The sequence below is a fragment of the Diadema setosum genome, chromosome 8 (assembly GCF_964275005.1).
Source record: "Diadema setosum chromosome 8, eeDiaSeto1, whole genome shotgun sequence".
In the NCBI taxonomy this organism is placed as follows: Eukaryota; Metazoa; Echinodermata; class Echinoidea; order Diadematoida; family Diadematidae; genus Diadema; species Diadema setosum.
In genome coordinates this window covers 22662073-22686950 of record NC_092692.1, presented here as the reverse complement: position 1 = coordinate 22686950, position 24878 = coordinate 22662073, and the positions used below count along the sequence as shown (strand labels likewise).

Sequence of the window (24878 nt, the reverse complement as noted above, 5' to 3'; positions counted from 1 at the left end):
TTAAATACTGTACATTATTTTGGGTTGAACCATGATATGGATGTGTCTGTGCGTGGTTGAAGGTGTGTGTATGTGGTTGAGTGTGTGCACGTGGATGAGTTAGTGTGCGGTACACGCGCGCGTGTATTGTGTAGTTATTTGAGTTTGTCTGAAGAATAATATGAGGTATTCATCAACATCAATATCATATGAGCTCCCTCGTGGAGACGTAATGAGCTCCTTTATGGAGACAATATGAGCTCCCTCGTGGAGACTTTATGAGCTCCTTTGTGGAGACAATATGAGCTCCCTCGTGGAGACGATATGAGCTCCCTCGAGGAGACTTGGTATGCATTTAATATTCTTGTTTATATCTCTTTACGATCTATAATGTTTGTTTTATGTTATAAGTGCTGTCTGGGGCAAATTATTTGTATAGGGCCCCATTTCTCTCTCTCTCTCTTCTTTCGATCTTTAAAATAACAACAACAACAAAATTACCTAAATTTATATGACCAAAAGGAAAAATGAAATTCTGCAGTAAAACCATTATTACCTGGTGACTTATTCCGCTTCATTTCAGGACTATCACTGCTTTTAAACCATACTACTTACAATGAAATTTGACCTTAACAATATTCTTATATCCACAATATTATTTGTAATTTCTTCATCTATATCATGAATGTAAATTTTCATAAAATACTCCCTGATGATCTTCTGAGTCTCTTTACTATCGCGAACAAGTGTCGCATTTCCACATAATTGTATCTTTTTAATCCAAAGAGCTTATACTAGTAATGGTGGTGAGGAGAATTGCCTCATTTTTTTGAGAAGGTCACTGAAATATTATTTCGGGAGATCATTGAGGGACTGTTGAAAGTGGGGGCCCACTTCCGGGTTTCATGACCTAACAAGCAAAACAACTTCCGGAGTAAAAAAAAAAAAAAAAAGCCCCCCCCCCCCCCCCGTTCCGCCGGCCATGTCAATCACCTCCTGAGCAATTACCCCGGACCCTTCCCCTGACCCTAAACCTAACCCTAATCTTTACTCTATACCCCTTAACACTAACCAGTATTTAGCCGGGGGTAACTGCCCTCGGGGCGGGGGGGGGGGGGGGGGGGGGAATTGAGATTTTTTAGTGTGTCCACAGACCTTTTCCATCCCTCTCCTTTTCCTTCTCTATTCTTCCCTACTCCTCTTTCCTCGTTCTTCGTTGTCCAGTATCTGTCTGAGTGTATTTCCTCAATTTCTGTTATTTCTGTGTTTAGTGTTGTTATTGTTGTTGTTGTCGTTATGTTTTTTGTGGCCGATTGCATATCTTCCTTTCCGGTCAATTTTCCTGGCATACCTGGCCCCATAGTGTCTGTGCCACAAATGTGATATTGCCCCCCGGTGGTTTAGTCAAATGCGTACGCGGGCGCACGGCGCAAGTTTCCTATAGAGACCTACGTTATCGACTCCTCTTTAGCGCTTACGCTGTGGCCCACTTCCCCGAGTCCGAAGAAGTCCGATTCACTGTAGTCAGTGGTCCGATCACAGTTCGGCTCATGATTCGGCTGAGGGGGATGACAGCTTTAGCAAACTTCTTTTGTGATGTCATAATAACAAACACATATGCACGCACCCTGGCATTACTAAAGACTGCGCGATGCGCAGAGAAAACAACGAAGGCAACGTTACTTAGCAACACCTACGCACTTTACTCTTGATGACAGCTCAACTTCGGTAATCTTCGTATCAATGCTAACGGTGATCGGCAGTATCATCAACAGCGCCCTCTACACTACCGGGACTATGCACCTTTAATGCGGACTACAATTATACATAACGGAATACGGTGATACGTTCCACAGAGCAGTCATTGAGCAACATTGTAAGTTTTCCTTACATGGATTATGGAATGACGGTGTAAAACAACAAATTACTGGCAGCAACGTCAGGAGAATTGCATCCCAGTTAAATGCGAGCGAGCTTGAAAAATGACATTTTGCAGTCCCAAAACTGCCGTTTGTAGTTATATTTTCTCGCTTTGGAAATTAGGGGGGGGGGGGGCGCACCGGGCGCAACTGCTGGCAATTACTGGCAGCGCAACATCAGGAGAATGGCATAACGATTACATGCGAGCGAGCTGGAACATTTTTGATATTTTACAGTCCAAAAACTGCCGTTTCTAGCTATATTTTTTCGCTTTGGAAATTAAGGGGGGGGGGGGCGCACCGGGCGCAATTGCTGGCAATTACTGGCAGTAATATCAGGAGAACGGCATAACGATTAAATGCGAGCGAGCGAAGCGAGCAAGCTTGAAAATTTTGATATTTTGCAGTCCCAAAACTGCCTTTTTTAGTTTTTATTTTCGCTTTGGAAATATAAGGGGGGCGCACCGGGCGCAACTGCTGGCAATTACTGGCAGCAACATCAGGTGAATGGCATAACGATTAAATGCGAGCGAGCGAAGCGAGCGAGCTTGAAAATTTTGATATTTTGCAGTTTCAAAACTGCCGTTTTTAGCTATATTTTTTCGCCTTGGAAATTAAGGGGGCGCACCGGGCGCAACTGCTGGCAATTACTGGTAGCAACATCAGGAGAATGGCATAATGATTAAATGCGAGCGAGCGAAGCGAGCGAGCTTGAAAATTTCGATATTTTGCAGTTTTAAAACTGCCGTTTTTAGCTATATTTTTTCGCTTTGGAAATTAAGGGGGCGTACCGGGCGCAACTGCTGGCAATTACTGCATGGTAGCAACATCAGGAGAATGGCATAATGATTAAATGCGAGCGAGCGAAGCGAGCGAGCTTGAAAAGCTTTTGACATTTTACAGTCCAAAAACTGTCGTTTGTAGCTATATTTTTCCGCTTTGGAAATAAAGGGGGGGGGGGCGGTGCGCCCCCCCCCCCGGATCCGCCACTGGTAGTCAAGGTTGTTGGTTTATGTTCATGATTGTGGGAGGTATTACCAGCGAGGGGGCGTCAAAGTGACCAAGCGGGGGAAAGATGTCCAAAATCTGCACTTTAGAGCATCCCCTAATCTTGTGTTTGTTTGTGTGTGTGTTTTATATACATGGAAAAGTTAGGAAATAGCCCAGGTCAAGTTTTATTATTGGCAATGCAAGGCATTTTAATATAGACTAGTATGTAAAGCAAAACTACAGAATCAATGATCTAGCTTTGATATAACGAAGCGTAAGGTACAAAGGTGTACATTCTACATCACATTGCGCAACATTGCAGCGACTCTTTTTACACTGCGCACATCCTGCTTATATTCAGAATGCCAACCAGACGCTGAATCACATTCTTTTGTAATGTTTCACACTATATACCTCTTTAATTATGGTTAAAAGAAATCTTAGAAAAATATCTTATTTCTTAATCACCCTTTCATGTCGATTTCAAATTTAAAGCAATTTACTAACCCTTGAATTACCATTCTGGTAAGTTTTTTTTTTTCTTTTTTCTCTTTTAAACCAGCGGATGGGGGGGGGGGGTGGGACACGTGCCCCCATGCCCCCCTCCCCCGTAGTTACGCCACTGTGGGGGGGGGGGGGACACCCTCCTCCAATACCCCCCCCCCCCCCACACACACACACACACACTAACCTGGCTACGTCGGTGCCACTAGGCTATTGACCGATTCGGGTTTGTTGAGGGCAGCAGACATTTTATGGCACTGGGCGCAGCCATGAGCTCAAATTGCGGTGTCTCAGCCGACCCCCCCTGCTCTCCCCCACCCCACGGGCAACATGTTTATCGCGCGCTTGTAACAAAGGTTCGCGCACTAAGCAAGCATTCGCGCACTCAGTAAGAGATGCCCATTGGCTAAAACAACCATGCATCAGTTTTTCATTCTGCGCGCGTGAGAGGGGTGGGGAGAGAGGAGGGGGGGTCGGATGATACACCGCAGTAATGGCGCTGCCCATGCCAAAAATACACATAGCGCGTCACAGAATCGGTCAATAGGAACCTACATACAACCCAACTTGGAAACTTGTAAATCGAAATAATGATGAACCTTGTTGATGGTTTGGTGTAGCTATTGGTGCAGATTAATGCACTGCACCAATTCCTATATTTACGCGTGATTCTCTAGATCTACAGAAAATTCCTTCTTTCTTGTCTTTAATACTAGTAGCCTGTCTTGGTCTCACACAAACATATTGCGAAAGTGCATGCTCAGGCACAACAGCACACACACGGCCTGAAAACTTCACCCGCTGAAGTCTATCCCCGCTGAACGCTAGTTGGCGCACTCCTCCCAGCGTTTCACTTTTCGACCGAGAGTTGGCCATCTTTGGATGGGCCTGGCATAAAATGCAGTGCACACCCTATTTTCAGTCTATTTTCTAGCTAATCCGAATAGCCTACAAGTGCTGATCCCATGTCTGCGTATATATGCACTTCTACCAAAGATCCTTACTGTACGACTACTACTTTACGAGTTCACTCCGGCACCAGTCCCCTCGAAAGGGTCGTGAACCAAAAGTCGCCGTGGGAGACGTGTGTTGTTGCAGCAGAAAGCTAACTAACACTGTTAGAATTTCTACTCAAGGCTAGAACTTAGTGGAAGCCAGTCTAGCTACAGTATACAGTACCAACATTTTATTCTCTAACTTGCAATCAGTGTAGCGGCGCGATGTCCTGGGGGCAGCAGCAACCATATAACCCGAACTATGTGAGTTTCTTGGGGTTTTTTTCCTACCCCCTCTCTCATTAAATTATTCACACATTCAGTCACTGTCAAGTTTATTTGTGACTTGTCAAGTTTATTTGTACACTCTGACTCTGAGATCCACTTACAGTGTGTATCAAGGCAAGCTAGCCCAGTGTCTTAAGTTAAATCCGCTCAGGCACTGTATTTATTTACCAGTGACAGTGTTTACATACATGGCCGCCATGATTCATCTTGACATCTTCTGTTCTGCACTATTCTGACTTTGGTTTACTTAAATTAGAAGTTTTAGTCAAGAGCTTAACTCAAATTGTTTGGTGTGTCTATCAAGTAACGTTAGTGAAGTAACGGCGCTAAACGGCTTTAGATAGTCACTGATAGTGATAGTCAAGGGTAGGTTGCCTACAGTGCAGTGAACAACTCTGTTTACACGTCATGACTTGCAGCAGCAGCAGGGTGCCTATTTTTGTCAGGGGCACTTTCACTCAGTTTTAACTGCGACCCCATACGCATAGCGTAATGGGGCTGCAAACTGTAGCATTCAGGATCGTGACTAGGGGTACAATGTAGTATCGCGGACAAATATCAACTTAAAATCGAAAAATTTATTCAATTTGAAGACTTACCAGTGCAGTGGCAGTGAAGTTGAAGTATTGACAACAGGGTTCGTGCAACGTTTGGTTCTGTCGATCAATAGATGATCTAGTCCCTTTCTGTTCGAATTGATGACTTAATGTGACTTGGTCGAGAGAAACCTGGGAGAGCCACACTGAATTGACGGCCAGCGCATGTGCACAAATTTCAAATCCATTGACTGGATAAGATGTCTGTGTGCGCATGCACAGCATTCTCCACAAAATACAACTCATAAATTTGTGGAACCCCATGTTCTATATTGCTTGCAATGTGTGTTGTGCATTTCTGTGTGTAACAAGCCGAACTGTACTAGCCAAACCAGTGCCTAGTGTTTGCTAGAGTGTACATACATGTATATACAAGCAGCATGGTGCAACGCATGTGGCAAAATGTCGTTTGAAAAGAAGGTCAGCCTGGCATGCTTTGCAGCAAATCATGCACATGCAGTAAGCACATTTGGGACAGTCGGGCCAAACACCAAGAAGCCCCACTTCCCCTAAATTTCAGAATTTTACGGGGTTTGAAACTAACTTTTTTCAGGCTCCTATTTCATGATTGTTCAGGAACGATTTGAAAACTACATGTAGTACCATTGGTGCCCCTAATTTAAATATATTTTTGGGAAAATTTGATAAAAAACCCCCTATTTCAATGAATTTTCATGATTTTTGAATTTTTTTGCCCAAAGTTAGCCCCCAAAATAAATCCCCTTCCTGAAAAAAATTGAAATGGGAATGCGGTACAGATGACCTCTTGAGGTTGGGGGGGGGGGGGGGGGAAGGGAGTAATATTCAAATACTCTGTATTTAACATGGTACAGTTGATACTGGTCTCATTCACCAAATACCATACTATTTCAGGCCAGAAAGTACAGTTGTACATCTCTCCAAGGTACATGTGTAAGCATTGCACTTGTACAAATGTACAGGTGTATACAACCTTGTATTATCATCCTACAGGAAGAGTGAGAAATACAGTGCAGTGCAATGTGTGGTATTTCATGACACGATTCACACTCTTAAAGCGCATAGCTCGCTAGCTAGCATATTTCGAGAGAAGTTTGAATTACCACCCTATGGCTAAATACCACATTTAATGAGGAACTTTGCAGCGTATTTGTGTTGACATTATGAAACACCTAGTGTAGTACTGTACATCATTTTAAATAACCTGGGGCCCGTTTCATAAAACTTGTTATCAGTGACAACTGCCACATTTCTATGACAAATTTGCTCTCAGCCAATCAGATGCAAGGATTTCAGTAGCTTGTCACATCTATGACAACTTGTCACTGATGACAAGTTTTATGAAACGGGCCCAGTACTGTGTACAAGTGTATTTCATCCTAAGTGTGAATGGGATTTTGATCTACAGGGGTATAGTGTACACTTGTAGTTCAGTTGGGTTCTAGACATTGTGTAGCATTTTAGTTACTCTTTACTAATAGAGTTAGTTTTGTCTTTTATTTTTTGACCAACAATTAAATGTCAGATGTAACCAGTATCTACTCACTATACAGGGTGGCCCAGAAAGAACGGAACGCCCAAGATCTTTAATTTCAGCAATATCGTTGCAAATGTGTCATTATTTTGCATACTGTTGGAAAGGCCATTCTTTTTCCAAGAGAATGACACCAAGCTCTTTAATTTCAGTTAATGCGTTACGATTTTAGGACCATTTTTGTCAACCCTTGCAATTTTCAAAATGTGATCATTTTGCACTCTCAGAGACACCAAAATCAGCGAGAATTCGGCTTGTCATAGAAGCAGTAACATTCACAATGTGTGGAATGTGGCTGTCATTGTCCGTTACCATTGTGAATGAGACGACCTGACGACAATAATACTGTCCGCCCCACATTCCGCACATTGCGAACGCTACTGGTTCTACGGTAAGCCGAATTCTCACTGGTTTCTGTATCTCTGAGAGTGCAAAATGATCACATTTTGAAAATTGCAAGGGTTGACAAAAATGGGCCTAAAATCGTAACGCATTAACTGAAATTAAAGAACTTGGTGTCATTCTATTGGAAAAAGAATGGCCTTTCTAATAGTATGCAACATGATGACATTATTTGCAGCGATATTGCTGACATGAAAGATCTTAGGCGTTCTGTTCTTTTTGGGCCACCCTGTATAAGTGGTAAAATAATCCAGTTTGATGTTTATCAGAGCATGGTTGGTTGTGATGGGATGTATGAAAATGGCTCTTTGTCCTGCGTCTGTCGTACTTAAACTTGTAAAACCAGAAGTGATAAAACACAATAAATGCTGTGAGTTAGTTCATTGGTAATTATAGATTCAAGTTTATTCATTGCAGATCCAGGAGTGCTCCCCCCCCCCCCCTTGGAGCCTAGGGGAAGGGGGAAAGATCCAGATGCAGGCCTAATACATTTTCCTCTTCTTCTTCTTGAAAACAACATTATGGATTTTCATCAAACTTAGCCGGTAGCATTCCTAGGGGGATAGGATCTCACTTTGTTCGAATGGGCACCATGCTACCCTTGGGGGCCCCAGGAGTTTGGGAGGTTTGGGCCCCAGGGGCCCAAACCTCCCAAACTCCTGGGGGACCTAAACCTCCCAAATCAAGGAATATTCAAAAATATTTTTCTCGAGTATCAGAAGTAATTGAGCTTTAAGTCTTTTTTTTTTTCTTCTTCAAACTGCATATTCAGGCCAGGGAGGTAGAAGAGAGATGGAGAGTGCCCTTCTCTTCTTCTTTTGATCTCATGCTCCACACCACCAGGATAGAATGTTTCCCCTGTAATCCAATTACTCACGCACGCACTCACATCGCTTATTTTTAATTTTCTCCGGAAACTGAGAAGGACCCAACACTGTGCAATGCCTTGTTATTTGTATCCAGACGTAACAATGCATTGCGCTTTGCGTCATTTTTTGAAGACAAAAATATGATGAAGCTTCAAATATGTGAAGCATCAAACTCACAAAAAAGTTCTGTACCGAGAATGTGAGTGAGATTCGGATGCAGGCACAGGTCTCTCAACAGGAAGCAGGGCCTTGGTGCTTATTTATAAGAAGTAATCGCCAATTTGATCGTTACCCCATTTAGTGTGGTATGGTTATTGCGAACAGTTGCACTCACACCCGTATTGATCTTGGTCAATTATACAATCATCAAATCAATAATGCAGAGAAAGAGTGCAAAAAGATTATTGTTAACTCAGTTCGGAACCTGTGCGATTTTTCATAGAAAAAGCACTACAGTGAAACCCCGTTATAACGAGGTCCGTGGAACCGGCGATATTACCTCGTTATAACCGGTACCTCTTTATAACCGTACGCATCAAAAATAAAGAAAAATATAAGCACGACATCATATACCCATCAATGAAACTTAAGAACATCCTTTGCGTTGTTATTACACTATCATGGATCATTATTATTGAGAGAATATAGGGAAATTATTTGTGAATTAGAAGAAAACGTAGGGGTTGAAATGAGTTATTTCTTTATTGTAATTCTTGTTTGTTAAGTTTTTCTATTAGCACCAGCGCAAATAGAGTAACATACAGGCGTTGTTTATCGTAACTTGCGAGGTATTTTTACGCTGTTGCGATGCGCAATGCGATGATTTCATGAATCATTTTGGCTGTAATCTTGTACAATGTGTGATCGTTACGCCCGAAGGGATTAAAAAATGCGTTCTTTATTTTCTTCCGAAAATCTCTTCGCGTTTTGTTCATCGTTCTTGAAAAATATGCGACAAGATTGAATGTGGAAGGTTGGGATCCTTTTTACGCAAATCTGTACCTGGCAGACCATTCTGAAAGCAAGAAAAATCTTCATTGTGAAATGCAGTATTAAAATTGTGATAATGAACAAACCTAGATTTATTCAAACTAATAAATGTATTTGATTCTTTTTCTGATTTAGGTTAACATGCGTCATTCAACTATTTTTACGCTACTGTCACCTGGCGAGATCGCGATGATTTCAGAGTAACATGCGTTGTTTACCGTTAACTTGCGAGGTATTTTACGCTGTTGGTGCCCAGCGGGAATTCGATAATTTCATGAATCATTTCGGCTGTAATTTTATACAATGTATTATCATTGCGTCCGAAGGGATTAAAATGCGTTCTTTGTTTTCTTCCGAAAATCTCTTCGCGTTTTGTACATCCGTTCTTGAACTGTTAAATGCGTTTGTTTCTTTTTCCGAACACCAATTAAGCAGGTTAACATGCGTTTTTCATCTATCTTTACGCTACTGTCACCTGATCGTGAGATCGCGATGATTTCATTAATTATTTTGGCTTTAATCATACACACTCATATTTAAATTATCATTTGTTAAATGATAATGAACAAATCCAGATTAATAGATACGTTTGTTTCTTTTTCTGAACACCGATTAAGTATAGGTTAACATGCGTTATTCAAGTATTTTTATGCTACTGTCACCCGGCGAGATCACGATGATTTCATGAATTATTTTGGCTTTAATCACACACACTCATATTTAAATTATCATTTGTTAAATTATAATGAACAAATCCAGATCTACTCAAAGTAATAAATGCGTTTGTTTCTTTTTCTGAACACCGATTAATTACGTTAACATCATGCGTTATTCAACTATTTTTCGCTACTGTCAGCCGGCGGGATCGCGATGATTTCATTAATTATTTCGGCTTTAATCATCCACACTCATATTTGCTAACTAGCAAAAGAACTGGAAGTTGGAACTACAAATGGAAAGGATATAATGCTGAGTTGCACACGCATTCCAATTGTCCACTTTTGGCCACAAGTGTCGCTACATGGAAAGTTTTTGGATGCGTTATCTTTTTTTTTTCTCGATGCGCTGTGATCTGACCTGATATCACGCACGCGTATCTCGCGAAAAAGAAAAGCGAATGATTATGTTAATAATTTAGTAGGAACATCGGAAGGCATTCCTGTGTCTTATTGCAAGGTTTAGAAGAAAACATGGAGGGAACGGTTCTGTTCAAAACGGGAAAAAGACGTGGATTGCGCGAATTAAGTTTTTAATGTTTCGTTTGTCGCGTGTTTGAAAGCGGCAACTTAGTCAAGAAATGGAACCTCGTTATATCCGATCAAATTGCTTATGTTTTTCTTTGTCATGATGCACCGAAATTGTCCTCGTTATAACCGGAATCTCGTTATAACAGAACTCGTTATAACCGATTCGTTCTGCCATAGGTTTACACGGAAAGGAAAACGGGACCGACGTGATCACCTCGTTATAAGCGGTTCCTTGTTATAACCGAACTTGTTATAACGGGGTTTCACTGTATTATGAATTCTTTACTTTCACTAGCCTGACCAGACCGCTGTGCGAAGCACAGCAGTCTGACATATACTAGTGTTTAAACGTTGTAAACGACCGTCGCTATTGACGGCAAAATCACATAAAATGTCTTTTATTTTGTTTGATTTTAACATAAAGATAATTTTTACCACTCACCTACATCGTATTTTGCTGATGGTGGAGTTGAATTTGGTGTTTCGTTGGTATCCAGACCTTATTGTTGAATTTTTCGGAGTAGATTGTGCGGTGGTATCTTTTTCTTCAAGAGCTTCACAAAATCAATGAACTGCCACGCATGCGCAACCGGAAGTGGTATCGTTTTACGCACGCCCGTGCGCTTTGTGTGTTACGCAAAGCACTCGTATCCGCGCGTGCTGCTCCGGCAATGGTTTGACGTTTGCATGTGTCACTTCTGCTCTCCGACTAGCTCATGAATACTTGTGACTAGCTCATGAATATTTCCGACTCGCTACGTTGTAGTATACGAGAGTGACTGTAGCTCATGAATATTTCCGACTAGTTCATGAATATTTCCGACTCGCTATGTTGTAGTATACGAGAGTGACTGCCATTCAAATAACACGCAGAAGATGAGGAGTGAGCAATACGTACACTTACAAACCTGATTTTAGTCATGGATTTCGGTGAGTTTTTGACGTAGTTAAAAAAAAAAAGCGTATACCGATTATTGAATGAATATCATAGATTATGGGGATTCCTTATATTTTAGTTTTCTACACTTAATAAAGATGTTCATGAAGGAAACGTACACCCACTGCTGAAAATGACAATGTTTACTATAGAGTAGACGTGCGTGTAGTTATACTTTCACCTACACTATGCATATGTTGTTGATAATGTTGCGATGGAGAAATTTAACATGAACTGAACTGAACTGAACTGATCTGAAAATGATATGGTTCCTAATCAAATGAATGACTGAGAGCAATCAGGTGACCAGTCTTTAATTATGCCTAACATGCCCAGCAGGCATAAGATTTTCACCATTGACCGCGTACTAATGACCGGTACTAACAATGGCTCAGAGATACGCGCATGACTGTGGCTTGCCGTAATCATGCTCAGTGACATCATAATTGCATGCGTTATCAATGCGCACTTAGTCAGTTACAGGCACGCTTAATCACGTACTGTATTTACCATTAGTAAAATAATCAAAATGATATTAGACATGCTACTGAACGTGAATGTTGCACACACTCAGGCCAGAACTTCCGAAAAAGCGCGCTCCCCAATTTGACCTGCCTGTGCTGAGGTCAACGAAGCAATCGTAAACGGTCTTTCCAAGCTCGAAGAAAGTGAGCATAAACAGTGCTCCTGTGAACGGCATTTTGAATCAGCATTTCAAAACGCTGATTCTGCCTTCGCAAATTGAGCATAAACACACCCTTTGTCAACCTTGCTTCAGTTGACCTCACATAAGTCAAAAGTGGTGTTTTACTAGTATAAATGGGATGTTTGATCATATGTATAGGAGACTGTCAAACAATGCTGCGTGTGTTCACGTGCATTTTAATATCGCGAATTTCACGAGAGCCAAGATTCGCGAAATTAAAATGCACGCAAAAGTTTTACCTACACTATATGCATTGAATGCCAATGGCAATTCGTGAAAACTTCATGCCGCGAAAAAGGCTGTCGGCTCCAATTCGCGAAAATTTCATGCCGCAAATACTGTATATCGTGTTTTACAGTATGTAAGCCACTTGTATGTATGCCCTTTCCAAATTCTGTTTGTCAAATGATTACTGATCCTAAGATTTCAATGTAATGCTTGAATAAAAATTTTACAAGTTTATTTAATGCAAAAAAGGGCCTTATTTAATGAGGGAAGGACATGTGTGATATAATAGGCTGTGGTATGTTATTCCAAGCATACAAATGCATGATGTATATATTGTGCTTCTTCAGCAAAAGTAGATAACTGAGATATCACGTAATGGGGGATGATTTAAAAAAAGGAAAACACAAACAAACTTTCTTTTGAGAATTGCTATTACAGTGCTGGTAAAGGCAGTCGTATGCAACTACACTTGTATTAGAAATGTCATTATATAAGCAACAGTGCTGAATTACCAAGGGTGTGCTAATGTATGCGGTAGTGTACTGGCGTAGTCATGGATATAATCAGTAATGGAATACTGTTTGAAGGCAGAAATGAAATATCTTTGTAAATCCCATAATACAGAGGCTTAGCAGTGGTGTCATAGTACATTGTACAGCTGAGTCAGAACTGATTTTATTAAGGCCACTTTCTGTGCAGGGCCACAGCTGTCAGGTGTACCAGTTCATCTTATCGACATATTTTAAATATACAACTGTGGCATGATGAACATATTTGTTGACAAACTGCATTTAGCCAGCAAAATCTGCAAGATCAAAGAGATTAAACAGACATTTAAAAATCTGTGAACCTAACTAAATCTGTCTCTTATTATTGTGTGTAATTTTGCAGCCTGGAGGGTATGGCCAGGCCCCTCCTCCAACAAACCCATCTGCTCCAGGCTCTGTACCTCCCCAGGGTCAAGGGTACGGCAATCCATATGCAGCTCCTCCTCCAGGACAAGCACCTGGCTATGGCGCTCCGCCCCCTAGGCAAGCCGCGCCTTATGGTGCTCCACCCCCTGGGCAAGCTCCACAGTATGGTGCTCCACCCCCTGGTCAGGCTCCAGGTTATGGTGCCCCACCTCCTCAGCAAGGGTGAATTATTTGTTTTTATTTTTGGTCACTTGTTTGTTTTTGTTGTGGTTAGAATATTAACCAGAATGTTTGATGTGCAGTAGAAAGTTTTAGAGATGTTCAGGCTCCAGGTTATGGTGCCCCACCTCCTCAGCAAGGGTGAATTATTTGTTTTCATTTTTGGTCACTTGTTTGTTTTTGTTGTGGTTAGAATATTAACCAGAATGTTTGATGTACAGTAGAAAGTTTTAGAGATGGTCAGGCTCCAGGTTATGGTGCCCCACCTCCTCAGCAGGGGTGAATTATTTGTTTTTATTTTTGGTCGCTTCTTTGTTTTTGTTGTTGTTAGAATATAATAACCAGAATGTTTGATGTACAGTACTAAGTTTCAGAGATGGTCAGTGTCCACGTATGCATGTAATGCACACTACAGCACTTATAGTGAAGGACATTGATCTTGTCATAATTACCCCTTTATGAATCATGACTTTACTTCACCTATTATAGTTTTATGTAAAAGTGTATGTCACATGCCTTGCTATCCCATCAGGTATGGTGCTCCTCCTGCAGGCCATGGCTATGGTGCCCCTGGCTACAACCCTGGATACACCCAAGGGGGACCTCCACCTGGTGCAGACCCAACTCTGTGGTCCTGGTTTAAGGTATAACATTTCACATGATGACAACCTATTGCTCTACTCCGTATCAGTATCACTTGATATTCTTGTCTTTTTTTCATAATTATGTAAGTATTGCATGGCCTAAAGAGATTTCCTCTAAAGAGAAAATACAAATTATGTACAGTGTATGTGCATCAAGTCTTGTGTCTGTGATTGTAGGACAAAGGTCAGTATTGACAGAGATGATCTCAGTTGTGTACAAGGAAACAAGGTTATATCTAAATACTGAAGTAGCCCTCTTTTGCAAGCTCCTCCATTTTTGTGTGTGTGCTGAGCATACAAATTGCACTAGGATCGTTCGCAAAATACTGCCAATTTTCTCTCAGATCTTGCTTCAGTACTATTGACATATGTCAGATAAATGTTGTAACAGTCTAATTTGTCATGTGACTGTACATCATAATCTTCAGTCAAAGATGATACATGTATTGTATTTCTATCCCATCAATTTCACAAAAATGTATTGCCAACCTGGTGGTACAAAGATATTGTGGACATATGATTGAGAAATGATGGGACAATACAGAATGTCCCTTCACCCAAGACATCTTCTTGTGTTTCGGTAGGCAGTAGACCAAGATAACAGTCAGGCTATCACTGCTGAGGAACTCCAAAAGGCACTCCTGAACGGGAACTGGTCAAACTTCAACGTAGAAACGTGTCGCCTCATGATTGGAATGTTCGACAAGGATAGGTAAATTTTGTTCATTAAAGCAAATTGAGTGCTGTAACTTTGTGTCATCTTACCTCACATGCTTGTGTGTCTTTATTGTTTTTGATGAAAAACCCAACAACAACTAATGACTTCTGTAGGCCGTGGATGCTGATGGCAGTGGAGGTATAACAGCCGACGAACTCCAGCATGCATTACTTAATGGAAACTGGTCAACATTTAATCACGAGACGTGCAGACTCATGATCGGCATGTTTGACCGTGACAGGTGAATTCTTGCAGCACCATTTCATTGTAAACCCTTCACCGAAAGCCTTCATTACTTTAATGTTTACTGGAAGTCTTAAGCAGATGATAATGATGGTGAATTTTGTTCATGTTTCAAACCTGACCTTCACCCAAGAGAACTCAGTTTGGCAGCACAGTGGTACAATCTTTGTCTTTCTTATTGCCATCTGTTGAATTTGAAACTCGTGATATCAATTTATGGAGATTATTTGATGTCTGCGTATTCACACAGCTGCACAGTGAACATTTCATTTGTATAACAGGATCAATGATGTCAACCGTTTTTTTTTTTTCTTGTTTTTGTTTTTTTCCAGAATTGTAACTCCTTACTACTTTCCAGTTAACTGGTATATCTTCCCTATTTTTGTAGGCTTGTGTCATTTTTGTCTCGCCCACGTAGTGGAAGCGAAACATACATGTACATGTATGCTTCATCGTCAACAATATGATGTACTCTCAATAACTTTCCACAGATTTGAGCTATGACCGTCAAACTCATGCCACAGATATATGTGACCCGCTACAACAAAAGGATCCTAAAGTCGCTGACGGCTTAGCTGAGAAAATCGTGTTTGAAGTCACATCATCAAAATTTGTCAAAACAATCGGATTTCTGCTTTCGGCATAATTTTGTAGTCTAATGTTTTGTCTATCATCTGCCGAAATTTCGAATCTAAATGATTAAAGGAAAGGCAAGAAATCAGCGTTTTCTGGGACATGATTTTTCGACTTTCAATGTAACAGAAACGTGTCCGAAGATTTGGATTTAGCGCCGCAGCTTGACTCCGCCCCTAGCAACAAGGGAGTGATCTTATTGGTCAGTGCGTGGCATCCTGATTACTGATTGGTCGTGCGTAGACCGCTGGCGCTAAGCTTGAATGAACATCGTAGAGGTCGCTAGTAGCATGCCTTCTATTGTCAAGCTGTGAAAACTCTCTTGCCTCCCCTTGATCATGATAGCGTCGGAAGGAAAACTTTGAAGGCGTTTTTCTCAAAACTCTGATTTCCTCAACCACTTGACATGCGCTGATAAAATCATCAATATCTCCGCAACCGAGTACTTTTATGGGTTGTGCTATATATGAAATTAAAGTAGAAGAGTACGGGAATATTGTCCTGCCATTTTCAGAAAATTGTCTTCCCCCGACTTTCGGATCCTTTTGTTGTAGCGGGTCACATATAACCTAAAAATGCTCGTAAAGTTTGAATGTGGGTGCAGTCCAACAAGGTCAAAGGTCAAAAGGTCAATGAACTTGCCCTAATAGGCACTGTGCACATACATGTAGTATTGAGGTGTACTGTCAATAACTTTCCACAGCATTGAGCTATGACCATTTATACTACAGTTACATCACCTGAAGATACCAGACAGGTGGAGTATTGGTGAATTGTCACAAGGTCAAAGGTCAAATGGTCAATGAACTGTACATAATAAGCATTGTGCTGGTACACGTAGTATTGTGGTATACTCTCAATAACATTCACAGCTTTGGCTATGACCACCAAATTCACACCACTGATACATCACCTAAAAATGTCAGTCATGTTCAAATATTGATGAAATCTGACAAGGTCAAAGGTCACAATATTGCAAAACTTTCCTTGATTTAAGCACCATACTCTGTGCTGTCAACTTCCCACAGCTTTGAGCAATGAACACAAGGTATATTACCTAAAAATGCGACTCAAGTTAAAAAATTGGGCAAATCAGACAAGGTCAAAGGTCAAAATGTCAATAAAGTTCCATTGAAAAACACTGTAATCACCAGCCCACAAGAAGGCATCTGATTTCTAACATAAAGAACATAGTCTCTCTAGTCAAACTAATTGGCAGAAGTTCAAATCTTTGGCTTCATGCGAGGTTCAATTGAGAATGCTACACAAGCAAGATACAGTTTAGCTTATTTGTGTTATTGTTGTGAATCGCATGCTACCAAATGGGATTACAAGTTTTTGTGAACAGCTGGCATAATCTTGGGCAGCATGATATGCAGAAAAGGGTTCAAACCAATGTACTGTGTAATAATGGAAAACCCCATGAACTAGTATTACAAAGCTTTAATTTTCACATAAGAAATGGGTCTGTTGTATTGAGGTGGTTGCCAGGCACATTGACTTTTTTTTTTTTTTTTTTTTTTTTTTTGGTGAAACAAGACCCTGAACTACATTGAAAGGGATTTAACAAAGAGAAAAATATATATTGCAACAAAGTCTTTTTGGCAAAAGGAGGTGATTTGAAAAAAACAAACAAACAAAAACACAATCCTATGAAGTCAATCATACAGGAATACTTCATGTACATTATTGTACACATTTAAAGGCATAATTTACCATTTGCAGATGAAACAGAAACCTAGCATTAGTGCTTTAGAATAGTTCTAATATGTGAGTTAGGGATAGAAACAACCTTGTGAAAATTTGAAGCAGTAAAATCAATGTTAAATACATGTATAGTCAAATATGCAAAATGTGAACAATAGTTATAATTAAAATGTTTCCAGCCTAAACCGTCTACAGTTACAGTTTATTGAGAAAAATATTGATATCTCCTTGTATTTTAGGCTTTATTGCAAACATTTTATGTGGTAGGATGTTTTGTGATACAACAGACCTACACATATGCATGAAAGGCGATATCTTGAACATTTTTTAAATAACTGCTCCCAAAGGTAAACAGGACCTTGAAGCAATTATGCCAGTGGATGTTTTATTTCATGTCATTAAAGTAGCTGCTTTAGTGTATGTTGGTTGGTAAAATCTCATAAGTCAAATACTGAGTGCAATGTGGAAACACATTAAAGCCATAATTTACCATTTGCAGATGAAACAAAAAGTCAGCATTAGTGCTTTAAAATAGTTCCTAAATATGAGTTTAGGATAGAAACAACCATGGTAAAAATTTGAATCCGTATTAATCAATGTTAAGTATTGTTAAATAGACAAACTGTGAACAGTAGTTATAATAAAAATTTTGCCAGACTAAACAGTCTACAGTTATGGTTTAATGAGAAAAATACTGATATCTCCTTATATTTTAGGCTTTAGTGCGAAAATTTTAAAATATGGTAGGATGTTTTGTGATACAACAGACCTACACGTATACATCAAATGTGGTATATTGAACATTTTTTAAATCACTGTTCCCAAAGGTAAACAGGACCTTTGATTATGACCGCCCAGCTCAAAATGCATAAAAAGTAGGTCAAAATGAATTTCCACTTTCCACTTTATTCAGTCATCCCAATTGACATGCATCATGTATTTTGGTTTATTACAGAGAATCCTAATATGCAACTTTTTGTCAGTTTTGAGTTGGGCAGTCACATTTGACAAATGTTGTAATGTAATTTTACTGCTCTGTTGTAATCACTGTTCAGTTAGTTTTAGTCTGAATGTCAACATTTTGTTGTTAATTTGATCTTTGTGGTTTTGTGTTTCAAGCACATGACGATGTGTGATATTTTCTTTGTTTTGAGTGTTACGCTTAAGCAAAACTGAAAATGTTAATGATGGTTCAAATGATCTTTAAAGGACAAGTTCACCTTGATACACTTGCAGATTGAGAGAATGCAACAATATTAGTAGAACACATCAGTGAAAATTGGACGAAAATCAGACAATCCGTTCAAAAGTTACGAAATTTTGGAGTCTCAATGCTGTCATCGCTGAATGAGAAGACTACTCCAGCTTGTGATGTCACATGCGTAAGACAATGTAAAGAAAACAGAAATTTCAACATATTCCCACTTTTCTCATATAAAAATTGGCACTTGGTTTGCCTCTTTCAGAAAGCAGGGAGAATAATATTAACCTCAACATACATCAGTAACAAGTTGAGGATATGTGTACCTTCTTTTCAAAAATTGAAATTTTGTGGAAAATCTGTATATTTTCCTCATACAGTACTCTCCATTTAATCGGGTACTGCTCAATGGGTTACTCTGCTTTCAATTCATGTACAAGTTCAACAAAACAGTTTCGATGCATGTTATATTTACAGAATAGTCTGGTATACATTTTGGTTTAACATTTAGGAATTTTCCAGAAGAAATTGATCTATTTCCATAGTTTTGTGCTTTTCAAATTTGTGTAAATATAAATTTTGAAGAATTTATGATGTGCTGAAAGTCGACAGAGAGTTTGGGTTTACATTTCAACATACATGCAGTGTACATGTACAATCGAATTGCCATATCTCTGGTATGTAATGTAGATGCATTTATGCGTAGCGTTAAAGAGCCCTTGCACCAGCACCACACGCGCAGTAACACACTAACACTACAGTTGTAAATTCCTTTAGCTAGCTTTGAGGGAAAACAAAAAATAAACTGTTAACTCTACTGAAACTCTAACCTTTCTTTAGGCTGTACGTGGGAAATAAACTTACTGTCGCCATGAAACACATGGGGTCAACAGAATTTGCTGCAGCACTTGGCTGCATACCATGCATAGGACTTTAGCTGCACATGACACATGTTTAGAAGCGCACAATGTAGCGTGATGAGGACTTGGTTTACATGATATGTTGAAGCCCCATGCAAATTGTTTACTAAAATTACGTTGCAGACACTGATTAAGGCTGTTGTATGACTTTAGAGGAGCTGAGCGGTGGCTGTAAGTGACATATCACATGGTATCCGGTTGATCGGATTGCTTAATCGGGTAAGAAATGCTTTGGAAGACACTGCTGTATCATTCTACGCGTGTGACATCATACACTGTAGTAGTCAGAGCAGTCTTCTCATACAGCAGTGATTGCTCATACACTTTCAAAATTTATAAATTTTGAACGGATTTTACGATTTTCTTCCAACTTTCTCTGATGTGTTCTGATATTGCTGCATTCATTCAGTCCACATGTATATTATTCAGGTGAACTTGTCCTCTAATATGCAATTTCACACTTCGTTCAAGTTGAATATATGAAAAGAATAAAAGCAGATGAACGGAATTAATTCTATTTTTAAGTTTCATTGAAATTTTGATATGGAATGTGAAAGTCCAGAAATCATTAAGTTTCACTCATTTTTCCCAACATACATTCAAATAGAAAAATGATGACAACTTTCACTGGTTTTTTCACAAAAACATTACACCTTGTTTTCTCTTGCTGACTTCATAACTACTAGCTGTTAACCCCATACATGTGTTTGTTACAAAATTATTCCAAGATTACAATAATTTGATTTGAAGAATACATTTAATTTTCGATTCAATTTAATCAAGAAAAAAGACATTCAGTGAATATTTGTACAATTGAGAAGGGACTCTTATGACATTATTACCTCTGCCAATTTTGAATACTGTGAAATCAGAAATTGTTACGTGCATAATATTTTCTCAAACTTAAACCAAAATTAGGTTTGATTAAGATTTTTGAAATTAAAAGGCATGGTATGCGTTGAATGGTGGTGCTAATTTGCAAAAATTTCATGGCACGAAAAAGGCCATCAGCTCAAATTTGTAAAAGTTTCATGCCGCAAATACCTCTGGTTTTACAATATTGTGTGGTTGCAACTATTGCTAGTGACTATTAAATACATAGGAAACCTCAAAATTCCATAAATTTCTTTTGCTAGGTCCAATTTTTATGAAACCCCTACCATTTTCGTTTCCCTGCTTTTTATTATATTTTTAGAGCCAACTTTAAACATGATGCTGAATTGCACTTTAATCGTAGCATGTCCCTCGCAAGTAATGTACCAACTAATATGCTGATTTTGTAACTATCATATCACATTATTTCTTGAGCAGGAATGGAACGATCAACTTCAATGAATTTGCTGCTCTCTGGAAGTACATTCAAGACTGGAGAGGGTGCTTTGACAGGTGTGTGTGAAAAATGTTTATGAGTGCATGATAAGTACATGTTGATGGTATATGAATGAGAATTGACAACAAATGTATTCACTATTTCAAGAGTATGATATTAAGAATGAAAGAGAATCTGTTCAGTAGTGGAACAGTGCAAACAATGCATGTTTGGATATTAAACATTTTTGTGCTGAAGACAGCTGATTACTTTGTTGCAAATGCACTAAACATAAACATTCATGTTCTCACAATAAATATGTATTCAGGTCTATGCAAAAAATATGCCTGTCATTTGTCTTTTCTTCTTTTTTGACATGTCATGTACTGCTACCTGTTATAGGAATTCTGAACTGTAAAGATTGAAAGTACAGAATTTTCATTACAAGGCGCTCATTTGGAGAATTACCGGTACCGTATTGTATATTTCAGCCACTGCTTGTGATCTGTGACTCACCTTTATGTCAATATCAATTAAAGCACCCAAAGGGAAGTGAATTGGGCTGTAGATTAGTGAAAATCTGTTTGAAGTGGAGAAAGTATTTTAATTGGTAATAAGGAGATAACTGTGACTGTTTAGGTGACATATCCTGTGATTCATCCATAGTACTGTTTCACAGAACTGTACACCATTTTCAGTAGTTCTCAGTTGTTAAAGAAGATGACCCCGAAGGTTACCATTGTGTTGTTGTTTTCCTTTTTTCTTTTTTTTTCCGGGGGTGGATGATTTTTGTAAAGATCTTGACTTCCCCTGCATGGAGAGATGTGTGTAAAAGCATGTCCTTCACATACCTAGAGCAGAGCAAAGGAGAAACTTTCCTATTTGGAGTAAAATTGAGATTTGTTGAGTTGAGAATGAGTTTGGAATCACATGAAGAGGAGAAAAGATGTATACAACTACCAAAGTTATGACAATCATGGGCCGTAGGTGTTTAAGATGTTCATGGATATAAAGCTAGTGTTCTGATCATTGTAACTTCTGTGATATTTATCTGAATTTCCTCAAATTTTCTCTTTGCCTTTGTGATTATGATGTCATACTGAGCAGAGTAATCACATGGTTTGTGATGTTTTCTTAGTGACAGATTATCACAAGGTAATGCTGGCTTCTGTGTTTTTTTTTCCCACAGATTTGATCGTGACAGATCAGGCAACATTGATGCAGGAGAATTGAATCATGCTTTTGCTACATTTGGCTATAGATTGTAAGTGTACCAGTAACTCAAGCTATTTGTAGCTATTCTCATCTCAGTACTGCAAAATTTGATAGGTCTGTATACTTGTGGTGTCCCATGGCATTCTAAACTGGTATCTTTTACAAGTTTACATTGATACGTTCACAGTATAATGCTTTACATACACTTCAAGGTGGTCCACATGGGTTTTTTGTGTGTCGCAGTTTGCCAAGCTTGCCTAACTTAATTACATGTACATGCTTACAGTAAGAAACTTGCAAATGAGTCAAATGTGTCTGCAAACTTTTATATGTTATTTTCCCTGGTTATTTGGAACCATAAACCACAAATAATTGGGACATTTTGGCTGAAATGCTTCCATTGTCCCTCATTAATGTAAACAAATGATACATAGATCCTTAGAAATACAAGTAACCCAAATGATTTGATTTCCTTTAGGCCAGAAGTATTATTTTCCAACCAATCCCAGATAGATTCTACCAATTGCACAGTTTGAACATTTACAGTTTGGCAGTAGGATGTAGTGCTGGCAGTCACATAGAGCATGGTCAGTTTTGACTGATGCACTTTATACTACCACTCAGTGCAAATATGGAATTGCCTTCACCTCTTTGTGCATCTGTACATGTAGTGTGTTTGTGGACGTGTGTGACAGACAGCGAAAGAAGGAAGGGATGATGTGAGAAAAATGTGTTCATCGCTCAGACATTTTTATAATGTACCTATTCACTCAATTGGTGTAATAAAACAAATGCATTCAACAGTGCTGCCTCTTTCTGTGCAGTGGCAAGGTCTCGGGCATCATGACTTGATATGTACTATGAACTCGTGAGAAGGGTTATTTTGTGGATCATATTAATGAAGGTTTGTTCCAGTGATGCATTTGGGAGAAAAACTCCTAATTAAGTATGACTACTGTATCATTAAACATTTTTTACACTCAGCTGGACAAGTTAGATGCTGCAAACTGTTTTGGCAATCAAAATTACTGAAATACTTTGAAGGAATATGCATATTTCCCTACGATGCTTCTTGCAGTTTTGCCCAAGTGCACATTTAGAGGAACAGAGAAAAAACAAAAATCAATTTTGTAAATTAAGAAAAACCAACACACTCACCTACCAAAAAATGGTATGAAGGCTATGAAACTGTAAAACCAGAAATGTTTGCTTGCATTTTGATTTTGCAAATTTTACGAGAGCCAATATTTGTGAAATTGATATGCAAAAGAAAATTCTTTTACACTATTTGTATTGAATACCAGTGACATTTCATGAAAAAGACAGTCGCCCCGATTCACAGAAATTTCATGCCACGAAAACATCTTACTTTACAGTAGTCAAATGTGAACATCTGGATATTATCTAGTTGAACCATTTTTTGTAAATCTCAAATGTTTTATTTTCCTCCTATACAGGTCACCACAGTTCTGCCACTTGGTTGTGAAAAGATTTGACCGTGGCCATGTAAATACGATAAAGTTTGACGACTTCATCCAAGTGTGTGTTATGCTCAAGTCTCTCACAGAAGCCTTCAGAAGAAAAGATACAAGTATGAATGGTGTCATCACAGTTCACTATGAAGATGTGAGTCAATTTGAAACAATAGCAGCAGTGTAAAAACAAGAATCGCTTCTTATAAGGAATATTAAAGGCAACAAGAAAAATGCAGGAAAAAGCTGTACGAACACAGATACTATTTGTAATTAAATCATACACAAGATTGGAAATGGACTGTGATAAAGTAGTCATTTTATCATCAGCTGTCCTGTCAATTTCTGGAGATTTTCTTTTTTTTTTCACTCTTTCTTTGAAGAGATGGTTAGATGATGTACATGATGAATTCTGCCCTTCTTTCTGAGAATTAAACTCTCTAGTCTTGTGTAATATAATTCAACAGCTTAATATACGTAACAGCTTTTGCCGGAAAAAAAAAAAAAATCAAACAAAACGCTTCATGAAATGCCCCCAGATCTACACCCTCATCCAAGTTTTTAACTTGGAGGTTGCATGTTACTTGCTCTATTTGTCATCAGGTGTTGGTATTAGTAGCAATGACATGAGAAACAAAACTTTAACATTTTGATCATACACATATTTATTTGGTAAATGGATATCACATGCCTTTAATATTGCTATGAGCATACTGATATGATTTTTGTTCTGAATATGTTGTATCACCAAGTAATTGTGAGTGCTGCTCATTTTCAAGACCAGTCTGTTTTATGTTGCTTTGCAAATGAGCATGGTGTATAATGTTTATTATGAAGGGGGAAAAAATCCCAAATTTGATACCCTGGCATACTGTTTTCCTCTATCATATGTGATGCAGTTTCTGGAGATGGTGTTGGAGAATGCAGTCCACTGACCTGCAGCTGAATGACTGGCTTTTTTGACCACTCATACTTTGACTTGGACATGTTGCCCTGTGAATTACCCCACGGTCATCATCTTGCAGTCCATTCTATGGGAACTTGGCATCATAAGAGTTGGCACTCAGTTCTTGATGTACAGCCACAGAAATATATCATGGCCTTTTTGCAAATAGATAGAATAGTACTCATGTTCTACTAAGAATAGCTTTCAGTATCTATGTCTGTATAAAAGAGAGAAAATGTATTTGATGATGTAAAATGGAAGGTGAAGGAATATTTCAGTGCTTTGAGGCAGGCTTCACATTGCAAAGGATTTTATTGTACAACCAATTAATGATTTTGCAGTGTTGTTGGTCAGAAGTTGAATGAATGAACATAGGAGAGAGTAAGAAATTTAATCTTTGCATATAAACGTAATTCAATATGTTTAGCCCCACAGTGTTCAATACACATTCCGTAATATATCAGTACATTGTATGATTCATGGAATTATGTGCCCGTGATAGTGATTCTAAGATGATAACATACGGGACACTCACAATATTACAAAACCCTTGAGACTGGTGCTTTGTTCAGTA

General features: G+C 39.0%; 1 protein-coding gene across 2 annotated transcripts; it reads left to right on the top strand.

Annotated features, from left to right (window-relative positions):
• The first annotated feature begins 4609 nt into the window (after nucleotides 1-4609).
• LOC140231657 (sorcin-like) lies at nucleotides 4610-24313 on the top strand. 2 transcript variants are annotated; one of them, XM_072311811.1, is made up of 8 exons: nucleotides 4610-4651; nucleotides 13055-13299; nucleotides 13829-13940; nucleotides 14772-14899; nucleotides 20674-20748; nucleotides 21861-21935; nucleotides 23344-23512; nucleotides 24258-24313. In XM_072311811.1, exons 1-8 carry the CDS (start codon nucleotides 4613-4615, stop codon nucleotides 24291-24293), a joined length of 879 nt encoding a protein of 292 aa, XP_072167912.1. In that variant the 5' UTR covers nucleotides 4610-4612; the 3' UTR covers nucleotides 24294-24313. The 2 variants fall into 2 exon arrangements, with proteins under 2 accessions (XP_072167912.1, XP_072167911.1); XM_072311810.1 differs by lacking the exon at nucleotides 14772-14899 and adding an exon at nucleotides 14525-14652.
• Nucleotides 24314-24878: the final 565 nt, after the last annotated feature.

Coding starts and splice junctions, on each gene's coding strand:
- LOC140231657 (XM_072311811.1), top strand. CDS start 4,613: ATGTCCTGGGGGCAGCAGCAACCATATAACCCGAACTAT. Junction 13,300..13,828: donor GCCCCACCTCCTCAGCAAGG/GTGAATTATTTG, acceptor CTATCCCATCAG/GTATGGTGCTCCTCCTGCAG. Junction 20,749..21,860: donor TGGAGAGGGTGCTTTGACAG/GTGTGTGTGAAA, acceptor TTTTTCCCACAG/ATTTGATCGTGACAGATCAG.